Here is a 21435-nt window from a genome sequence, read left to right as displayed (position 1 = left end):
CAGAATTAATTGCATATTAATAAATATATATTATATGTATGAATTTTTTTAAATATGTATATTACACACAGGCTTTCGTTATCTAATACAGATGATGCATATGGTTAACATGGTGTTTTATGCACCTTCATGAATGTCTTCGTAGCAGACTAAATGATACTCAAGGCTAGAAGAAGATGACACCAATGTCTACTATTGCCGTACCTCTTTCATCAATATTGCCCCCTGAATTGGAAATATCAATATTGCCCCCTGAATTGGAAAATCTGGCATGCTTCTTGGTTTTATTTTACTTAGTCCTTTTGGCACTTCTTATCTGCTTTGAGAACTGTTCTTGCCTCTCAACTGATAGTGAACATTATCTGCATTTCTTTGTTCATGTTCTTCTTTTTTTGAAGCCCAACCTCTATATTGTCTTCATTGTTTTTCTGCAGGTTATTTTTCTCTGATCTGCTGCAGTGCTCATATTCATTTTTTATTAGTGTGAATATTGCTCAGTTCTTTCTTAGCCACTAAACAGTCTGCTGTGCTGACACGACTGTCATTTACTCATTGTAAGATTGCCTTGCACCATTAAACCTGCTGTTCTTCCTTTTCTTGCTCTCCTTGCAGTGTCTTCTCTGGTCCCTGTATCTTCTTGTCACAGTACTGAAAATGAAAGCCTCTTATTTGTAGTGCTTCGATTCTGCCATAACTGGTTTCCCAGATACGGCTACATTTCTGTCTTAATTCCTTCTGGGCCCTCTGACTGTGTTTTCTCTTACTGTACTGCTAACATTGCAGCAGTACTTATATTCTGGCTGATGTTCATCTCCCAATGATAAATTAATCGATGGTACTGTAGGGTCTATATACAGCATACGTATACACTTGAGGCATTTGTCCTCTGCAACTATTAGGTTTTAGCTGGGTTTTTTTCTAACGCTGGTTAGAACATAAAGGCAAACTCATCAACTGCTTTTGGCAATGTCACATGTTATTTTTTGTAGCTTCCTAATTTAATATTTCTGCCTTCTTTAATACTGTCATTTTTAATCCAAACGAATCATTCATTCTTCCCAAGGATACAAAAAGACCTTCCTTTATGTGTTCAGTACTTTTCTCTGCTGCGCCTCAATATGTTCATGTTATTTGACATGTAACTATGTTTAAATTTTTTCTGGTATGATGCTGTTTTTGGGCTTCATTGCATACAATGTGGCTGTATAAGTGTGTAAGCTTGCAGAGCATTATTGATTTTCATTTTAGTCAGTTTGTAATGTTCAATGGATTCCACACTGTGTTGGAACAGGTATTAAGAAATGCATTACAAAGTAGTGCGCATCCCCTCCCCTCGTTCACAGGGCTTTCCTCTCTGCCACAGCTCTCATCACGCCGCCCTCCTCTTCTCACGAGGTGTTCCATATTCCAGGGGAAGCCAGCCGCCCAGCATCACTCTTAATTGGATGCGAGAGCCGAGCTGGCCGACAGAGAGAATGGGGGCAGCCGGAGGCGCCCCTGGGGAATCCCCCTCCCTTCGCCTTCGTTCCCTGCTCACATTGCGATGTGCACCGGAGCAGAAACGCAGCGTTCCTGGTGTGTGCTCCAGCTGCCTGTATAACCACTTAGAATCCTTAACATATTTGCATCACATGGGCCTGCAAGTCGAGAATGATCTAAATATATATCATATCTGTTTGACCAATTTAATATTTATTTTTGTATGGTTTATAATGCATCTGTAGTGCAGTCAATGTGTGATACAACTGGTTAATGATGTCTTAGCACAGATCGGGGTATCGCTGTGATAGGCTGTAAATGTTACATTCTGTAATACACGAAAAGTTCAATAAACTTAATGAGAAGTGCATGTTTTAGGGAAGAAGAAGCTGAAGGTAATCTGATGGACTATAATGTGTGACCAATTCCACTTTAGCAGTATTGTGCTAAATGCTGTGGTGCCTACACATGAATAAAGCTTCTATGTGGGCTGTTTTTTCTTCAGCAGCTACACAGTGTATTGTAGAATGGTTTACCTGACAGAATGGGTCAGGATCTTAAATTTGAGGTATTTATTGGTAACTTTATTGCAGTAAGGATACAAGTAGAACAACCATATCAGGTGTAGTGCAATACAAAGTATTTGTCACACACTGATCTGCTGAGATTCTGGAGCATTTGCCCATAGTAACCACTCGGCTTGATAGAAGATTATTGGTTGCCATTCACAGCTGTTCCAGTTTTGATAAATGCTCCTCAAAATGTTTTAGGGCTTCAACCAATATTTTCAATAAAAGGTTACATGAGTGAACAAATGCATTTTATCTCATTTGCTGAACATAGTTGTATAACACAAACAGGCATTGTGTGAGGAATTAGTAGCCCCCTTACAAAATAACTGATGATTTTTGGTGGCTGTGACTTCAGCTTTTCACTTTTTCTACAATTCAATACATATCCCCATTTCTTATTACAGTGGAGGAAATTTAGCCCATCAATTTTTTGGGGTCTTTGATGAATGAAATGCTGAATATGCCACAGCAGCTCTTTTGGGTTTAGGTCTGGACTGTTTAAGGTTAAAAACTATATTTTCAGTCATTCTGATAGATTAGATATAGATATATATCTATATCGATATATCTATATATATATCTATATTTATATACATACATATCTATATTTATATATACACTGAGTGGCCAGGTTATTATAACCACCTGACTATTGTAGGCAAATTAGCTATAATTTTGCGATGAAGTTGCTAGAGGGCCAGACCATTATAAATAGGGAAGCAGGTTGTTTACCACGACAGTAGAAGTGATTTTGTTCTGAAGATATGGGTAAACTACGCGATTTAACAGCCTTTGAACGTGGGATGATTGTTGGCGCTCGGAGCCATAGAGCGAATATCAGCAAAACAGCAGAATTCGTTAAATGTTAAAGAGGGGCTCATTGTTAAAGTGTTTAAAGACTGGACTGTTAGCCGAAAATCTGGGTCTGAACGTGCGAATTGTGGCCGTCAGCGACTTGTCAATGTTAGGGCAGAACGGAGAGTGGCAAGACTGGCACAAGACAACAGAAGGGCAACAGTACAGTATCCGATTCCTCGAGTCACAAGGCGGCCCAATGAAGTCAACTCGTGGCCCAACGAAGTACTGATGGGGTGGTCATAATAATCTGGCCACTCAGTGTGTGTGTATATATATATATATATCAGTGTGTGTGTGTGTGTATATATATATGTGTATGTATGTATGTATGTATATATATATATGTATATAATTTCTACATGATCCAATTATTAAATGACAGATGACTAAACAGTCTCTCCTTAATTTTTTTTTTTTAAACAAAATAATTAATGAAACCTTCAGTTATGGCAAATTGTTAGGTCCTGTGGAAAGAAAGCAACCTGTCACCATCAAACAACTATCACTGACTGGGTTTAAAGTAATTTATGTGGAATGCTGTGTCAAACAATGGAACTTGTGGAAAAAAACTTGTGTCATCTAAACATTTTGCCATCTAAACATTTTATCACATCTGTCCATCAAACAATTCTACCAAAGGCTTAGGGATTATCCATATGCTTCCTGACAAATGAGATGAGAATTGCTTATTGATTACTGGTGGATTTTGCTTTGCCGTGCAACCCTTTTGTGCTTAGTGACTTTCTGGTTGTGAAATAATGAATGCCATCCTTGGTTAAAGCAAGAGAAGCCTGAAATTCTGTCCTCCCTCCTTCTTTTTTTTTTTTTTTTCCATTTATGGGATTTTTACTTGGGATAGCTATGAGATTCTATGTTGTGTTCTTCTGACAGGCCAGTTACTTCTGAAATTCTCCACTACTGTTCCAATGGTGTTCAGTTTGGAGATTATGGCTGGCAGTGCACTTTGAGGAGTCCTAAAGTCTTAGTAATTACAATGCTGACTTTTCCAGATGGCGAGAGAGAGAGATTGATTTTACACACACAGTAAATATTTAATTTTTATTTTTTGCCACAAGTTTCCTCGTGACATCATGTCCTTGTGGAATTTTTGTGCTGCCAACTTGAGTGGTGGTAAAAGTCCAAAGAAGCAATGTTTAAATGAGTAGTGCTGGCTGTAATCAAACACATGGCTACGTATAGTAAGTAAATTATATTTTTTATTGTATTGTTTTTCCTAGGGGGCACACCTGCCAGTTTGTTTTAGATATTTTTTTAACAAATTACATAAAGTGTACAAACAACTTTTTTTTTTACCGTATATTACAATTTGGCTGAAAACAACCAGTATGTAACATTTGCAGTAGTAGAGAAAATGGTGGTATATAAGACTGTCATCCAAAATAGTCTGTCCTCAGAAATACCATGGGGGAAAGTATGTTCTGTGGACAAACGTAAAGTGTATACAAACAGAATTGTTTTTTGTTTTTTTAGCCATACTTTCAACTGGGCAGCTAGTCTATGAAACATCTTTCTGTTTGGTGGTTAGTCATTGGTGGGCCTTCCACTTCAAAGGTTAATGTAAAAACAGAAGGTTTCAGTTAATAGCTTAGCGGAGTTCATGATTTCATGCTATGGTGGGCACAGATCTTCCATTTGGTGGTCAGTTGGTCAACAGCCAACATGTCTACTTGATGATTTATAACAATTATTTTGGCTGGTACCTAAATGGCCGATGTGTCAGTCAGGAATCTCTTCAGACTTCTAATCATTATAAATTAACCTCAACACCATTACCCCCACTGTCTTGTATATTCTGCTGGCGACTGGCTGCCAAAGGCACTAGTCACGCGTCAATTACATCTGCACTGTGCCAATCCTCAGTACCGGGCAAGAAGCTTGTTAGCCGTGTCCAGAAAGATTGTAGACATATTGTTGGTTAGTATGTTGTACAAGTTTCTGTCGTGTAGTTAGGTCTGCAGAAGAACTTTCCATATATTGTCTATTGCGTATGATTTCTGGCTAGTGTACAGCAGAATTTGTATATTTCTGACTATTTGCTTGTTTATAGAGCCAATAATTCAAAAATTGTTACTATATGCATTTTATATTTCTTTCATACGCCACTAGTTCCCTTGTCTGACATTGTTAGAGTGCCTGTTCTCCTAGTAAATTACCTGTGCAATTCTCCATGGAGTCCTGTAGCAAGTGCAATTGACTGCAGTGTAGAGTGCATTTCCCCTCTCCTGTGTTAGCCACCGCTGGCTGGCCATGCAAGGAAAGGGGACTTGGGTCACAGTGAAATTGTCCTTCTGACATTTACGTTGGCAGGGCATAAGGTATATGGTTGTTAGGACATTACATGTACAATACATTAGGACTGAACCAGGTCTGGCAAATGTATATTAGTCAGCACTAAGGATTACATGTGACTTCATTTATCAAAGTTTCCGAAATGAGAACTATCTGTGTTGCCCAACAGCAACCAGTCCAGTTATTTTTCTTGCTCTCCAGTAGTTTGAATCTAGTTGATTTGTCATTTTGATGTGTACTTCTTTTGTTCAAGTTACTTGTTTAACCACTTGAAGACCGGGGTGTTTAACCCCGTTCCTTTCCAGGCCATTTTTCAGTATTTAGCGCTGCAGTACTTTAACTGACATTTATTCCATCATGCAACGCTGTACTGAAATTAATTTTATACCATTTTTTGGGGACAGATTTCGTTTGGTGGTATTTAATCACCACTGGGGGTTTTATTTTTTACTACAGTAAGGAAAAATTACCGAAATTAAAAAAAAAAACTGTTTCCCCTATATTAAATTATAAAACATTTATTATTACCCAATTTTTTGGTAAAATATAAAAGATGGGGTCTTGTTGGGTTAAAAGACACCAAACATGTCCAGCCTTAAAATTGCGCACACCCGCGAAACCTCAAACTACAATACCCAAAATTGGCCATAGGTGACGCTTTAAAAGCTTTTACCGCTCATCAGTTTAGTGTTATCAGTGATTGATGGTCCTAAAATTATTGCTCTCTGACGTTCGCGGCGATATGTAACGTGTAGTGCAATTGTCCTTTTTGCGCGAACCTTTTTGCCAAGCAGTTAAGTGTAAAACCATCTTGAAAATCTAAAATGTTATATGTTTCCAGATGGTGCAATGAAGAACCTCAAAGTTTTTTTTTCTCGGTTTCCTTTTGAGTTAATTTTATAATTGGAAAGAGAAGCAGAATATTACCTGTGTACGTTTGCACCACATTGTCAACTATATTTGAATGGGTTGTTTAAGCTTGTCTTTATTTAACCTTTTTTACCTTGGAGGAACCTTTGAAATAACCTTGAGGTCTCAAGGAATCCATGCTAAAAAGTGGGGAAATGCCCCTTTACTTGGATAGTCCATGAAAAAGTGCCCACTAGTAGAGAAGGGGGGCCCACTTTTATTGGCAGTCAGTGGAGCAGGGTCCTCGTTTATATTTTTGATCAGTGGAGAAGGGCCTCCTTACCTTGGTGATTGGTGGAGACGGGCCTTCTTAAATGGCTGGAAAGTGGAGAAATGCCCTCTTTACACGGGATGGTCGCTGGAGAAGGGCCACCTTTTACACGGGGTGGCCGCTGGAGAAGGGGCACCTTTTACACGGGGTGGTCGCTGGAGAAGGGCCACCTTTTACACGGGGTGGCCACTGGAGAAGGGCCACCTTTTACACGGGGTGGTCGCTGGAGAAGGGACACCTTTTACACGGGGTGGTCGCTGGAGAAGGGACACCTTTTTACACGGGTGGTAATCACAAGGATTTCACCGGCACACACTTGGAAATTCAAATATCAATATTTCATTCAGGTATTTATTTTGTGAGAAATGTCATCATGTCATATGGTGCTAACGTTTCAGGACCTCACAGGGACCCTTCATCAGAGCGGCATAGTGGCTCTGATGAAGGGTCCCTGTGAGGTCCCGAAATGTTAGCACCATATGACATGATGTGACATTTCTCACAAAATAAATACATCAATGAAATATTGATATTAGAATTTCTAAGTGTGTGGCAGTGAAATCCTTGTGATTACTGCTAGGGTTTGCACGGCGCCATCCGTGTGGTCACCTTGAGCACCACAGATTCTTTAAACTGGTAAAAATGAATCTGTTATTGTAGCTTAATATTTCACAGTTTATTGTTAAGAAATAATACAGCATACATTTGTATACCCAATAAATCCTATACACAAGAGCAATGGCTTTTTACTTGCTCTGTGTATCGTGTGTGCAATTAGAAATACAGACTTTTAAAGACTCCAAACACGCAGTAAATTTCTAGTAATCGTGTAATGAAGGTCATAGAGGGGATTCTCAATTTGTTTTATCTGAAATGTGCAAACATTAATTGAGGTCAAGCAAGGCATTGGTAAATGGACAGTGTATGCAGGCCTGCCAGCTGTCAAATTTTCAGTGGGTCACCTCTCCTCGTAGAATCTATAGCTGTATCAATCATTCTTAGCCAAGCAACCTTCAGGATCAAATGATTTCGCAAGCGCTTGTGAGCGTGGTGTTTGTGGCAAATGCAGGCAGCACTCGAAAATAGGGGGATTGATTCTAAAATTGATTGAGAACCCACCTTTTGAATCCTTTAAAGAATGGTTCAGCCAAATAAAGCAAACGGTACAGTGTGCTGGTAATTTATGTAAACATTTTAACTTCTCGGAATGTGCTGTGTGGAACAAAACTTCACAATAGCATAGAAAAATAGAGCAGCAGATGAAATAAATGAATTTTTTGCCTGCCTATGAATTTCAGAGAATAACTGTGACACTTCACTTTTCTGCTTATTAAATAACCAAAATCAATATTGACTATAAATACATGTTGTGTATCACTGCAGGGGGCTGTTGTGAAATTTAGAGCAAGAGACCTTCCGGTACCTCTCCCCAAGAATGACAGGTAGTGAGGATTCTGCCTACCCTTGTCCAAATAGCAGACTGTTAAGGTGGCCATACATTGTACCATCTTTAGTTCGGAAATCGTACACAAATGGTCTTTCGAGCAAAAATCGTACAGTTTTTCGTTTGGATATTGTGATCGAATTTTTTTGATCAGTCAGGTTGGAAAATGTTTATCTGACCGAATGAAAATCGATGAATCAGTGAGGTTTTCATTCGACAAAAATCATAGCAAGAACACAGCACATGAGCAAAAGGAAATGATTTCCGTACGTCAAAAATTGGTTGGTTAGTATGGCTAACTAACGATTTCCAAAATCAACATTCGACTATGCTTGATGGGGTATTCGAGCTATAATCGAACGAGCGTTCATGGCAGAAACGAAATTTCCGACCGAAAATCTACTAGTGTATGGGCCACCTAGTGCTCGTCTCCCTTTGGCCCCTTTCACATGGGCTCCATCCATTCTAATCAGCAGAGAATCCATACATGGATCCCCTGCTAATTGGAGCAGAACAGATGTCACTCTGTTGACATCCATGTCCATTCTGTTTTTTCCTCCATTGGAAGGAAAAAACGGAGCTGTTCAGACCCATGTTCGAACTATGGGGCATTAGATGTACGCGAACATGTATCCGTTTACATTCGATTTACCCCCGATCCGTCATGATCAGGTTATCACAATCAGATCCGGCAAAATGGAAATCTGAATTGTTTGTTTTTCCGGATCTGAACGGACTTGGGAACCAGATGTAAACGGATGCACATCCGTTTAGATCCAAATGCCCTAATAGTTACTGGGCTTCTGATCAGATCCTCCTGAAAAATCTGACAAGCAGACCTGATCGCACCACCCGTGTGCGAGGGACCATGGGTGACTTGTAACTGCTGCACTTGCATAATAGCTAGATTACTTTTCTGGGGGGGGGTTCTACTTTTCTGAGAAGTTAACAATCGCTCATTGTTACTATTATGTTCTAACATGTTAAAAAATGATTGCTGATTTTAATAAACACTTCCAACTCATACATATGACGGTACAGACCTTCTGTGTTTACATAGCAGTGTAGAGGACAAAATCTCTTTGGAGGTGCAACAACGCTCACAGGACTAGAATTGTTACATAAATAAAGTATCACAGTATTTTTCAATAGGCTTGTGTTCCAATGTGGTGCATTGCAGATAGACTGTACAAAAAGGAGAGATCCCTATTGAGGAATCCATCATAATAAAGGCTGTACACTTTTTTTATTTTTATTTTTTTTAAGAAATTATGGCTGAGGAATGCAAAGACAAATTTGCTTTGCTATATGATGAATGTTTGGAAAATCTATTCAGGCTTTGTGCATTTATCCTTTATTGTCCTGAGTTTGGTAGACCTTGGTTCAGCGCCACGGGCACCAGAGCATAAATGATTGTCATTTTCAGCACCTTTTAAAGTATTGACACATGAACTTGTGTTTCATTGGCGTAAAGTAAATCGGCTGCATATACATTATAATGTAAACACCGCTGTCATTGACCAGGAGAAGCAAAATGCACAAACAGCATTTAAAGCGACACATCATTTTTTCTAAATTGGTCTGTCGTCACAAGTACTCAGACTGATACCAAGGCATAAGATAACTCTACTTTAATAATAGTGTCTCTCTCTCTCTCTAGACGTAGTGGAGAAGATCACCTTCACCTTTTACCAACTTTAAAAATTGTAGCTAAAAGCACAGCAAATTATTCAATATGCTTTCATGCAGTGTTTTCCTTACCACAAATTATTTTTATTTACTTACAATGTGCCTTTTAAACATTTAAAACATTACATTTTTAATATTCCAGCAAGAATCCATTCCCAAACACGGCCTCCTCCCTTCTAGCACATCCTAGCCCTCTCCTCTTGTGGGATTATCTAATTACACTCTGTGCTGGCCCAGCTACTCCACCCCTTCCTTCGCTTCCCTACATAACCTTATATGTAGCTCACTCACAGAGGAGGACTGAAGGGAAATACTATCGATTGTCACTGGGTCACTGACATCATATTCAAGATGGCGGGCCCCAGCATCACTTTTAGAGTTTTTGGGCGTCTACACAAGGAATGCTTTTAAAGGGAAATAACATGCATAAATGCATTAAATGCACATATCCTATGGGAAGATTTTTGTTGAAGTGTATAGTCTGGCAACAGGGTCTCTTTAAGTCCCAATCACACTTTTACCCTTTACCATAAGCTTATATTCATAGGAAGCCACATGAAAAATATGACATGCTATTGCTACGACCACTGTACACAATTCTATATTTTCAGCACTGCCCTATAGAAATGTGAGTTGCAGGTACAGTGCGTTTTGCTTCAGTCTAATGAAAGGTACCCTACAAGAACACGGTGGCGGGTCACAGAGAAAGACAGGTATTTATTGAAATAAGTATCACATAAAACCTAAACTAGACAGCATGTAACAATACATAGTGCCACTACTTACAGGTGAAACTCGAATAATTAGAATATCGTGCAAAAGTAATTGCAGTAAGTTCTGCAAAAGGGGCCCAAACCAAGTACTGAGTACATATGCATGCTTATACTTTTCAGAGGTCCGATATTTGTTCTATGTACAATCCTTGTCTTATTGATTGCATGTAATATTCTACTTTTTTGAGGTTGTGGATTTGGGGTTCTTGGTGTTTTCATGAGCTGTAAGCCATAATCATCACAATTATGACAAATCACGGCTTGAACTATCTTGCTTTGCATGTAATGAGTCTATCTCATATATTAGTTTCACCTTTTAAGTTGCATTAGTGAAATAAATGAACTTTGCACGATATTCTAATTATTCGAGTTTCACCTGTATATGTTACAGCTACAGACCTTCAACTCTTTGACTAGACAAGCTATTGAAGAATAGCTTGCAGTGCCAGGCTGCTGTAAGCAAATCAAGTAGTCCTGTCCTGTATTAAGAAGGGGATTTAGTGTAGAGACAAGTCTATAATTGTGCCACTTTATAGATCGCTGGTTCGGCCTCATCTGTAGTATGCGGTGCAGTTTTGGTCGTCAGTCCACAGAAAGGACGTCCTTGAGCTGGAGAGAGTCCAGCGGAGGGCAACCAAACTAACTAGGGGAATGGAGGACCAGAGCTATGAGACAAGGCTACTAAATTTAAACATGTTCACGTTGGAAGTAAGGAGATTAAGGGGGGACATGATTTTCATGTATAAAATGTTCAATGGTGACAGCAACATTAGCAACAAACTCTTTACGATTAACTCCATAACAAAGACTAGAGGCCACCACCTAAAAGTGGTGGGGAAAAAATTCCAGCACAAGGGGCGAAGGGGGTTCTTCACAGTTAGAGCGGTTAGGGTCTGGAACTCGTTGCCAGAGGCAGTGATTTCGGCTAAGAATGTGGAAACATTCAAGAAGCATTTGGATGATTTCCTGAGAGACCTTAATATACATGGATACAGGTACTCTTAAGAATGGGATAATACATGGACCTATACATATGCACACAGCAGCAATAGGTTGGACTTGATGGACTTATGTCTTTATTCAACCTCAAATACTATGTAACACTGTGAAGAGTCCTTGTATTGGCATTGACAATACTGGCAGTACTGATGAATAAGTGAATGCTATAGTATTTTTGCAAATATTTTATTCTTTACGTTGTTACGCTCAGCACATTTTTTTTCATTATGTACATGTTTTAGTCTGATAAATGTAATACATTTGTATATAAATATTTCATATTTAGCTTTCCATCCAGCAGGTGGCAAGTGTGAGGCTGGTACTTCGAGGCTTTAGATTGCTGATTTACTGTGATTCTGAGAATAGCAGGATCTCAAGGTAAAAACGCACAAAGCTGAGTGAGTCATCTGAATGACTCAACCAGGGACCCCCCTCCTCCTCTTCCTCCTTTCCAAGTAGATATAGTAATGTCTAGATGTTCAGTCTGCACAGCTACTTTTTTGCTCTCTTATTAGACAGCTGGGGATGCATTGTCCACACCAAGGCATGTAAACACTTTGCATTACATGTCTTTTTGAAAAATAGGAACTTAATACAGTTTTGTAAAATAGTTTTTAAACTCATAAAAAATGTTTTATAAAATTGAGTTTCCGTATTAAAGTTGGAACTCCAGGGAAATCTGGGTATGTTTTCTGTTTTGCCTACCAAAGGATTTGTCAATTAGGCCAACCATGCTTGTGATACGCACACCTCCGTCAGTCTGGAAGATCACTATGCTACATCTTGGATCAACATTACAAAGTAATAGCTCCCTGTCCTTAGGACAAAGCACTATGTGTGTGTTGCTGTAGAAGAGTTCCCCTCACCTCCTGTCTGTGAAACCTTGTCACCGGGGACAGTAAGTGAGTTTAAATCTCTCAATGGAGCCCTGGATAACCTTAAAATCTAACTTGGTTCTAATCCTTCCCTAAGCTATCCCAAAAATAAAAAAGGTTTGACTTTCCTTACACTTTAATCTACTTCTGATTCAGTACCCGTGTTCTCAGATCTGCTCAGCTGTCAGCATTATTATGCTGGCCACAGACCTTACAACCATCGCAAGACTTTTGTCTTGCGATGGTTGTAAGGTAATTTAAAAAACGTACGATCTGCCCATCTTGGACAGGCAGATCGTACTTGCGATAATCGCAAGCCCGCCCCTCTGAAGGGTGGGCTTCCGATGACCGCAATGCTGAATGGGCAGTGTGCGCTTGCGCACACCAGCCCATGCGGCATTTATCTTACGAACCTGCCACACACCCACCGACAATTGTACGATTATCGGCGGGTTTTCGAACATGTTCCTAAGATAAAAGTCGTGTGACCGTACAGTTAAAACGGTCGCACGCCTTCCACACACCTTGCGATAATCGTACGATCGCGGGATTTCCCGCGATTATCGTACGATTATCGCAAGGTGTGTGGGCACCTTCAGAATGATTCCTTTCGGGATTTGTTAATTTGACCTAAATTCCCATTCCTCCTGCAAGTATTCTGCTTTCCTGCACTACTGGATAAAATCTCCATGTTGTAGTGGTGACGGTGGTGAAGTAAATGCCACAGCCAGAATCTCCAACAAGAAAACGGAGGTATGAAAAGGCTCTGGCTGATTGAACCTGATGTTGCCATTTCCTCTTACCTCAGTTTGTCTAGTACTGTTAAATTCTTCATTTGTTGCATGTTGATTTTGCTTGTTAGTTTTAAAATATATTTCTCTGGGAAGTCAGTGTTTGGCAACTGTGTGTATTTCATACATGGTGAATGAGTTTTCCACCAAATTAATAATGCATAGCCTTTTTTTTAAGGATGCCTATTTTCTGCTGCTTTCATTTGTAGTGCAGGATGTTTGTGCTGAAAGCAGAGCAGTTGTGTATTTTCTGACATAATGCCTCATTTAGTTGAGTCAGTAATCTGATGCGAAGCCTTATGAATAAACAAATTTCCAGTTGTTTTTCCAACAATACCAATATACACTCAGCTATCCCGGAGTAACGGTTATTACCTACAAATGAGAAAGGGCTTGTGATGCAAATCATGGTGATTTTTGACAGTCTGTGAGATAAAGTGTAAAAGTGCATGTTTGTGTGTTTGTCTGTATAGTCCGTGCATAATGCTTATGTAATTTTCAGTGTGTTTGAAGTTCACGGTAATTGCATAGTTCTAACCAACTTTTGCAGCCATTGAAAGTGTTCTAGCGGAATTTATGGGACTAACTAACCCCCCCCCATCAGAGAAAATGTGTAAATAATACAGCTTCTTATATATGTTCTGCTGTTTGGACAATTAACACTAACCTTAAGATTTGCTTTAGTATCGCTATGATAAGAACCATCGGACTAGTACCAGCATGCTTCAGTCCAATGGGAAATGACTAGTAAAGGCTTGCATAGATCTGTAGAGATACACGGAAATCAGACTCGGAATACAGTTGGCATCAACATTCCTCCTGTCTCTCTCCTCAGTGAAACATGGTACCATGATGATTCCATAATGCACATTATCTTTTTTTTTTTTACTAAATAAAATGTCAGCCCTCCTGCCATCTTTATAAAATGACCCGTAGGCTTCCTGCTCTGTTTCTCTAGGGTTGGCAGCACAGACATTAGTTTTATTTTCTTTGCCTATAGCAACCCCAGAAGGTGATATCTGGCATCATTGTCTGACCTTTCAGACATTGCAATACCCTGTGGGCATCATTTATTATTTCGAATTTACCAACCAGGTCCATTCACACCATAACCTTTTCCAATGTGTTCCTGGCTTGAAGAAAGGTGGTCTTGTAGGGCAGCTTGAATTAGACAGAAACAAAACATGCCATAACTGCGTGTCACATTTCGGTAGGGCAGTACTGAAAGCACAGCATTGTGCGCAGTGGTGCTAGCAATATCATGTGGCTTCCTATGCATGAAAGCTCATGGTAATGGATAAACTAGTGAGTGAGCCTTAAAGAGGAACGATTTAGTGCTCGTTTTGGTTTAGGGGCTCAACTAAAGCAGATATACTCACCTGAGGTGTGTGCTGACTGCTGCCAGACAGAGGATCAGGTGAGTATCTTCTTTATTTGCACCCCTAGACTAAAACAACCAAGGGTAGCTTTCATAAAATGCTAGTTTTTTTTTTGAGGGCCTGTTCACACGACTTCCGTTTTCTGTGATGACCTGATCCGTACGCTCCTGCACTAAAAATGCATCCCAATGTATCCCTATGTGTTTTATGGGCTACAGTTCTCACGTGCGCAGTCCGTTCAGGTTACGAAAGAAAAAATACTGCATGTCACATTTTGTCCGGTCAGGAAACGGACCGGAAACGCAAAACGCGTCAAAAACGCACTGCACTGCAGCTAACATACTGACAGCCCCACTCCAGCAAAAAAAAAAAACTGGAACGCGGCAATCAGTAGAACCGCGTCTGCAGATCCGCACCTGATCAGGACCTGATATCATGTGAACAGGCCCTAAAGGAAAAACCCTGTCTCCAGACTATTCGCTTCAACAAACATCTCATAAGATTGTATGGGCATTTTACATATTTTATGCATGGTATTGATCTCTTAAAGTCTACCTTGTATAGACCCCATGAAGCTACTGCTGGGGTCTGCCATGGTAGATTTTCTGTAAGCAGACTCGGAGCTATCACTTAAGTTACACTCTTTTAGTATTTCCCTTTTACTCTCCCCCGGCAAGTACATAATGTAGGGAGGTGAGGGGAGGGTTAAGCCAGCACAGACAATATTTAGACACTCCCAGAAGAGTATTGAGCTATGATGTGCATAGGGAGGAGGCTGCGCTAGGGAAAAGACGTGCGCTTTTCTATCATGTTGATGGGCACATGGTTACTACATACCAATAATTTACTTAAAAGAAAAACACTGCAAGTCAGCATTATAAAATACTTTAATTTTTTTTCTGCGTTTATTTGTAGCTTTTAGGTTGGTTGCAGGGTCTCTCCAAACCAATGTGATTTATTGGTCTGTTGCATTGGGCTGGCCTGCTCCAGGGTGGGGCCAAGAGAACTAAACATTTTTAGCATGGAAAGGTTCTTTAATAGGAAGGTACTGACTAGGAGTTCTTGGGATTGATAGCCTACAAAATCCATATACTGGCTACATAAAATAGCTGCCAATCCTGGGTGTCTTAAATATTTTTGTTTTAACACTTGATGTTGGAATTCTTAAAAACAAAAACAGCCATTTTTCTTATCTATTAACGCTGTTTCTTTCCCTGCAGCTCACATTGCAGAGCACACAGTGCAGAGTGGCCTTCTTTGAAGAACTGTAATCCATTACCTGTCACTTGTAGGCATCCCAAACTCTCCACGGACATCAAGCGAGGGTCGCAAACACAATGCAGACACATCATGCAACTGTGACAAGGGACAGCTATAAATATGGTTGAACTCTTTTTTTAATTATTTTTATCGTCTTTATTCAAGCCTGTGCTGTGTTCCTTTGCCATAAATAAACCATTATCGCTCAGAGGAACAATGTGATCTGATAAATACAATGTTTTGCTTGTAATATCTGGTTTGTGTGATGGGAAAAGTACAGATGAAAAAAAACATTTTCATGGCACCTTCAAAACTGTACACACTTTATTTTTTGTACATGAAAAGAAGTATGCTCTTTAAAATGTGCCAATGCAGATAATCCTTTTGCAGCACTTGGCTAAGGCATGGCAAGACAACTGGACATCAAACAACTATCAACAGCTTTTTGTGGCTCTTTGTAAGCACCTTTTACAAGACGCAGAGGATCCATGCGGCTTTTCCTAGACTCCCTCATCAACCACACTGTGGTTTATTTGCCAGTGTGCACCTGACAGTGTTATGGCTGTTGTCATCACTTATAGGTACTGGTTCTTGTTGCATTTTGGTAGCTGCTTAATGGTGGTTAGCAGCAGCAGTTGTAATAAGTTATAGTAAGCTTACATCTGCTGAATTTTGGAAGCTGCAAGTCTAAGCGGTTGATGTACTGAATGTTCCAGCCAGTGTATAACTTGGCAAATGCCATTCACACAGGATTCCTACCACTAGATGGAGCCAAGGGAATTTATATGCTCCTCAGCGCCATCTAGTGGCGGGAATGTCTTGCCAAAGGCATTCACCCAGCTATACGCTGAACAGAACGTTGATACATCAGCCACTAAGTGTTCACTGCTGGAGGAAGTTATGTAATATATACTTTGTTTACACATTTTGATCTTTTGAATATTTTAGTTTATACTACTTTAACAGAAACATGTTTCCTTGAGTGGATTCAATATGCAAGGTCTTATTAGTTCCTTGGTTTAGAAAGTGTCCCTCAAAATGAAATAGTGTGGGGGTACCCCTGTTGATAGAAGTGGAAGTCTTTCCTCTAGGATCTCTCTCCTCAACCCAAATTCTGTACATTGTTTCGACACTACATAAGGCGATTTCTAAGAGAATGGATGCAAGGCGACACACTTGTATAGGGAGTTTTCAACTGGACACTTGCCAATAGGAGAAACTACAAATTCAGACTTTTTTTTTTTTTAATGTCATATGATAAATTATCAGGGTCAGGTTTGAGACTCTTGGTTCATTTATTAAATTGTCTTATTTTTACTTATTTAATTTATAGACCATCTTAAAGCATGTTATTTTCAGCATTATAGGAATTAGAATTTTGTTAATGACTATATAGTAAAATAGGTTTGCAAATGTGATTATGGTTGACCCACATTTAGTTTTCTGTAGCGGTCCTTGGACATATGACCAGCAATAACCTCCTTTCATTGCTATCGCCTGCTTTTCAGAAATAAAGGTGTACCATATGGTTGAGATCCCAGCTAGCATTAAAGTGACACGAAGCTCAGGAGGCAAAACTTTAAAATGCTTTCAAGTACCTTAACTATTGTATCTTATTTGTGTATCACTCAGCTGTAGATCCTCAAATCATCTCTGAATTGGTGCTTACACTGTCCTTTCTTCTGGAGGGTGGCTACTCGTGGTCACTGTGTGTTGTAAAGTTGCCACCGCTCCAAGCTCACTCCCATGATGGACTACAATCTCAATACAAATGAGTAAACTAAACATGAGATTGTAGTCCATCACGGGAGCGAGTCTGAAGCACACGCTGCATTACAACACACACAGGGAACATGGAGAACAAAAGTAGCCACCCTCCGGAAGGTCCGTGTCAGCACAAATTCAGAGATGACACAAATAAGATACATTTTTGGTAATAGTTAAGGTATTCGAATGCATTTTTAAGATTTATCTCCTGAGTTTAGTGTCAATTTAAGGGGAGGAGTTGGGTCTTCACTGGGGACCTCTATAGGCATAATTGCACGAATGAGGTGCCTTACCTTTTACCTAACCCTAAATGAATAGTATTGTTTTTTAAATATCATGTCCGCTACAATGTTTGCTTGCAACACAGTCAACAATCCTTAGCTTGGCCATCTAGGACTTAAAAACATTCTTGGTTTGGATGCACACTATTGTTTTTCTGTATGCATAACTTGTATTTTAAGTTTACAATAACTGTTGATGTATTCTTATATTTAGTATTGCAATGTGTTTCTAGTTCCTGGACCAAGTGAGCAGCTTAATACGATGCAGCTGACCTTCACTACCTGTTACCTTTCATTGTTTCCTGACTGTAACTATTGATTCTTTTTATTTGCAAACTCTTGTTTATACGGCTTCATCGCTAGCTTTTACACACTTGGCATGAGAAGCATTTTCTAAATCTGTGACATTGCTAGTGAGGTGGGGGACTGAGGAGAGAAAGGAGGGAGTTGTTTGAAGAGAGGATGCTGCCATGAAAATTGTACTGACCTAATTCAGTTTGCGCTGATGGATTTTAAAAATAAGACTGCAGTATTTTTATATGTATATTTTATATATATATCCTACGTCTTCCTTCCAGTCTTAAGGTTATCGGACTGCGTTGGGAGTGTTTTCAGTATTGTTTTGTTAAAACAAAGAAGTGTTGGTTTTAATAAAAAAAATCCAAAAAAATCTCCTATTTGATTTAATTAACGGATATATGGAAATGGGTGCTTGTAGAAAAAAAAAAGTGTGTGCAAACAAGACCAGGCTTTGGGCATAAGATCTGGGAGATTTGAAGAGAGAACCCAAGAAAGGGCTCAACCGGTAAGCTATGGAAAGTACTGTTTTATGTGAAAACAAATTGGTTTTTGAATACATCAACACATGAGAATAAATGTATTCCTCCATAGACAAGATTATACTATATTTATGAGATATTCTGGATAGAATAGTTTTAAATGTATCCATCCTATATGGTATTTTAACTAGGGATATACCGATACTAGTATCAATATCGATGCCGATACCGAGTATTTGGGCGAGTACTCGTACTCGCCCAAATGCTCCGATGCCTAGCCCGATACTTCCTGTATCAGGAAGCGCGTCATTACACACTGCCGGGTTTCCTGATTGCCCGGAAAGCGGCTCCATGCTCTCTCGTCACTTGTGATGAGAGAGCATGCAGCCGACTTCCTGGCCAATTAGGAAGCCGGGTAGCGTGTAATGACGTGCTGCCCGGCTTCCTGATTGGCCAGCTTCCCGACCAATCGGGAAGCTGGACCAAACAGGCTGGACATGCCGAGGTAAGAGGGGATAGACTTTCTTGTTAATTGGGACGCCGGGTGGTGAGTCTTTACACGCTGCCCGGGTTCCCGGCTAATCAGGAAGCCAGGTGGTGAGTCATTACCCGCCACCTGGCTTCCTGAATGGGACTTCCGCAACTCGGTAATTGATATCGGCGAGTACCGGAAAAAATTATCCGTACTCGTACTCGGTACCGAAATACTGGTATCGGTGCATCCCTAATTTTAACCAGTAATCCATAACATAGGCTTTTTCTTTTTAAAGGACCAGTACTCCTAAATTACAAGCTGAATTATATGTAAGAGGTGAAATTGAAGACGTTCAAAATGAATCTCTGTCCGCATGTCTTTCAGCACTTGACTACAGGACCCTTAGACTTGGCAATTTGATTAAAGTGACATTAAACCCTCAGATTTTTTAACATAAACCAATACTGCAATGTGTGCCTTACTGTAATCCATGGTAGTTTCCCTTCTCTTTGCTGCTCTTCCTTTTAAATCCTCATGTCTTCTCATGCTTGGGGAGAACTTCCCTTTGCAGCTGAGTGCCTCTTCCTGTAGTGCTGGCTCAGGTTGCAAACCTACACACAGACACCATGGGGTTGATTTACTAACCTTATAAACACACCATGAACGTGTATACACCTCTGTAGTGTGTTCCCTCCCAGCATGATCTATGGAAGGAATCAAAACACCTTTGTAGTGTGTACACACCCAGCAGGTGTGTTGTGCAAAGCCCTGCAATGAATTGCAAGGTAATGTGGTGTAAATTAGCTCTATGTTATGTTGCTTGCGTTGATGAATGCAGGAATGTAAATGCATGAGCTAACCATTTTTGTCTAAACTGTGAAGCAGCATTATATATGCATCATGTGCATGATTTTTCCATATATGGCATTAGTGGAAATATGCTTTTAGAGACTTTTTGGTTGATAAATACGTTTTGCTGTGTGAAAATCACACACACCTGGTGCGTGCGTGTGTTTAGGTTAGTAAATCACCCCCCATGTATCCATTTCAGAGACAAGGTAGTCTGCTGCAAAACAGAAGTTCTGCCCAGCATGAGAACAGATACAGATTTAAAAGGAAGAGCAGCAACGAGAAGGGAAACAACCATGGATTACAGTAAGGATCACATTACAGTATTGTTTTATGTTGTTAAAATCTGAGGGCTTAATGTCACTTTAAGATGAGATTAAAAGACAGAGCGGGGAATTTATCAAAACTGGAGCAGACAAAATGTGGAGCAGTTGCCCTTGGCAACCAATCAGCTTCTCTCTTTAGTTTGTTCAGTTAAGATTTAAAAATGAAAGAGAGAAGTTGGTTGGTTTCCATGCACAGCTGCTCCAGATTTTGTCTGCTCCAGTTTTGCTAAATCCCCCCCAGGGAATTTTATTTTTATTAAGATATCGGTGAATGGTGAAAGTTTATTTTTCCTGGTTCTTTTAAGATACCGGTTTGTGAGTTCTTTATTTGTGTACAGAATGGAGAGCATGGTTTACAGGGAACCATACACTAGGTTGCAATTGATGTGCTTTAAATTTTTATGGTATTCGTTAATGACCATAAACATTTATTAATTAGGAGCAAGGTGGAGGAGTGGGGCAAAATGCATAAAGCAGCGTGTACTGACTTGATGGTGATTCATGCTGGGACCATGGGGACTTAGCTGTGACTGAATTAGTCAACAGGGAGAAAAATAAATCAACGCATAGAAAAAAAAAAAGATGTAAAGTGAATATATAGCAAAACTAGTGGCATCATAAGACTGCATGCATGTTATGAAGGTGTCTGTAATCACAGACTACAAATCTTTCTTTGTTCAGGTTTCCTTTCAACTCCTGATAGATGTTGCTGTAGGTAAGTCTATGTAAAAGATATAGAGTAAAAAGACATAGTTGAATGATATATATCTTTACTGGTTTACCTGTCAGTATTAGCCATTCTGCATAGCCAGACTGGTGACAAGTAGTGATTTAGCAGTTGCACTTTTGTCAACCTCTGCCTGCAGCTCCTCCTTGAACTGTGACTAAGCCTCATCACTTTTGGTCATTTAGAGGGTAGCTGACCCAGAAGGCAGTAAAATCCTAAACCAAGGCTGATAGTGCATCGTCACCTTTAATGTAGACAATGTGCATTTCGCACAGTTTGGTCGGCATTCCTCAATCAGCTGATCGAAGGAGCTGTTTGGAAAATCCTCGAACGAACAGAGCATGCAGCCAATAAGCTCCCAGCTCTCTTCGGGTAGTCTGACAGTGCCCCCCGGCCGCTGTCAGTGTACAATGAAGACAGCAGGAGATTCCTCGATCAATGCTCGTAAGCGTTGATGGAGGAATCTGTAATATTTTGTTTGTTCAGCCTGCAGGTTGTACGAAGAAACAATATAGCAGGGGTGGCAAACTCTGGCCCTCCAGCTGTGGTGAAACTACAAATCCCATGATGCATCTGCCTCTGCGAGTCGTGGCTGTGAGAATCTTGCAAAGCCTCAAGGGAC

General features: G+C 39.9%; 1 protein-coding gene across 2 annotated transcripts in view; it reads left to right on the top strand.

The window, feature by feature from the left end:
• The window catches only part of NF2 (neurofibromin 2), a 76378-nt gene extending 60459 nt beyond the window's left edge, over nt 1-15919 (top strand). For both annotated transcript variants that reach the window (XM_018570200.1, XM_018570199.1), the window contains one exon: nt 15570-15919. In XM_018570200.1, the coding sequence (XP_018425702.1) occupies nt 15570-15620 (51 nt within the window). In that variant the 3' untranslated portion in view covers nt 15621-15919. The remainder of the gene's footprint in view (nt 1-15569) is intronic.
• The last annotated feature ends 5516 nt before the right edge of the window (nt 15920-21435 follow it).

This window comes from Nanorana parkeri, unplaced genomic scaffold (genome assembly GCF_000935625.1).
Source record: "Nanorana parkeri isolate BGI_ZX_2015 unplaced genomic scaffold, ASM93562v1 scaffold1476, whole genome shotgun sequence".
Lineage (NCBI taxonomy): Eukaryota > Metazoa > Chordata > Amphibia > Anura > Dicroglossidae > Nanorana > Nanorana parkeri.
Note: the sequence above shows the minus strand (reverse complement) of the source record. Positions and strands in the feature narration are given on the sequence as shown.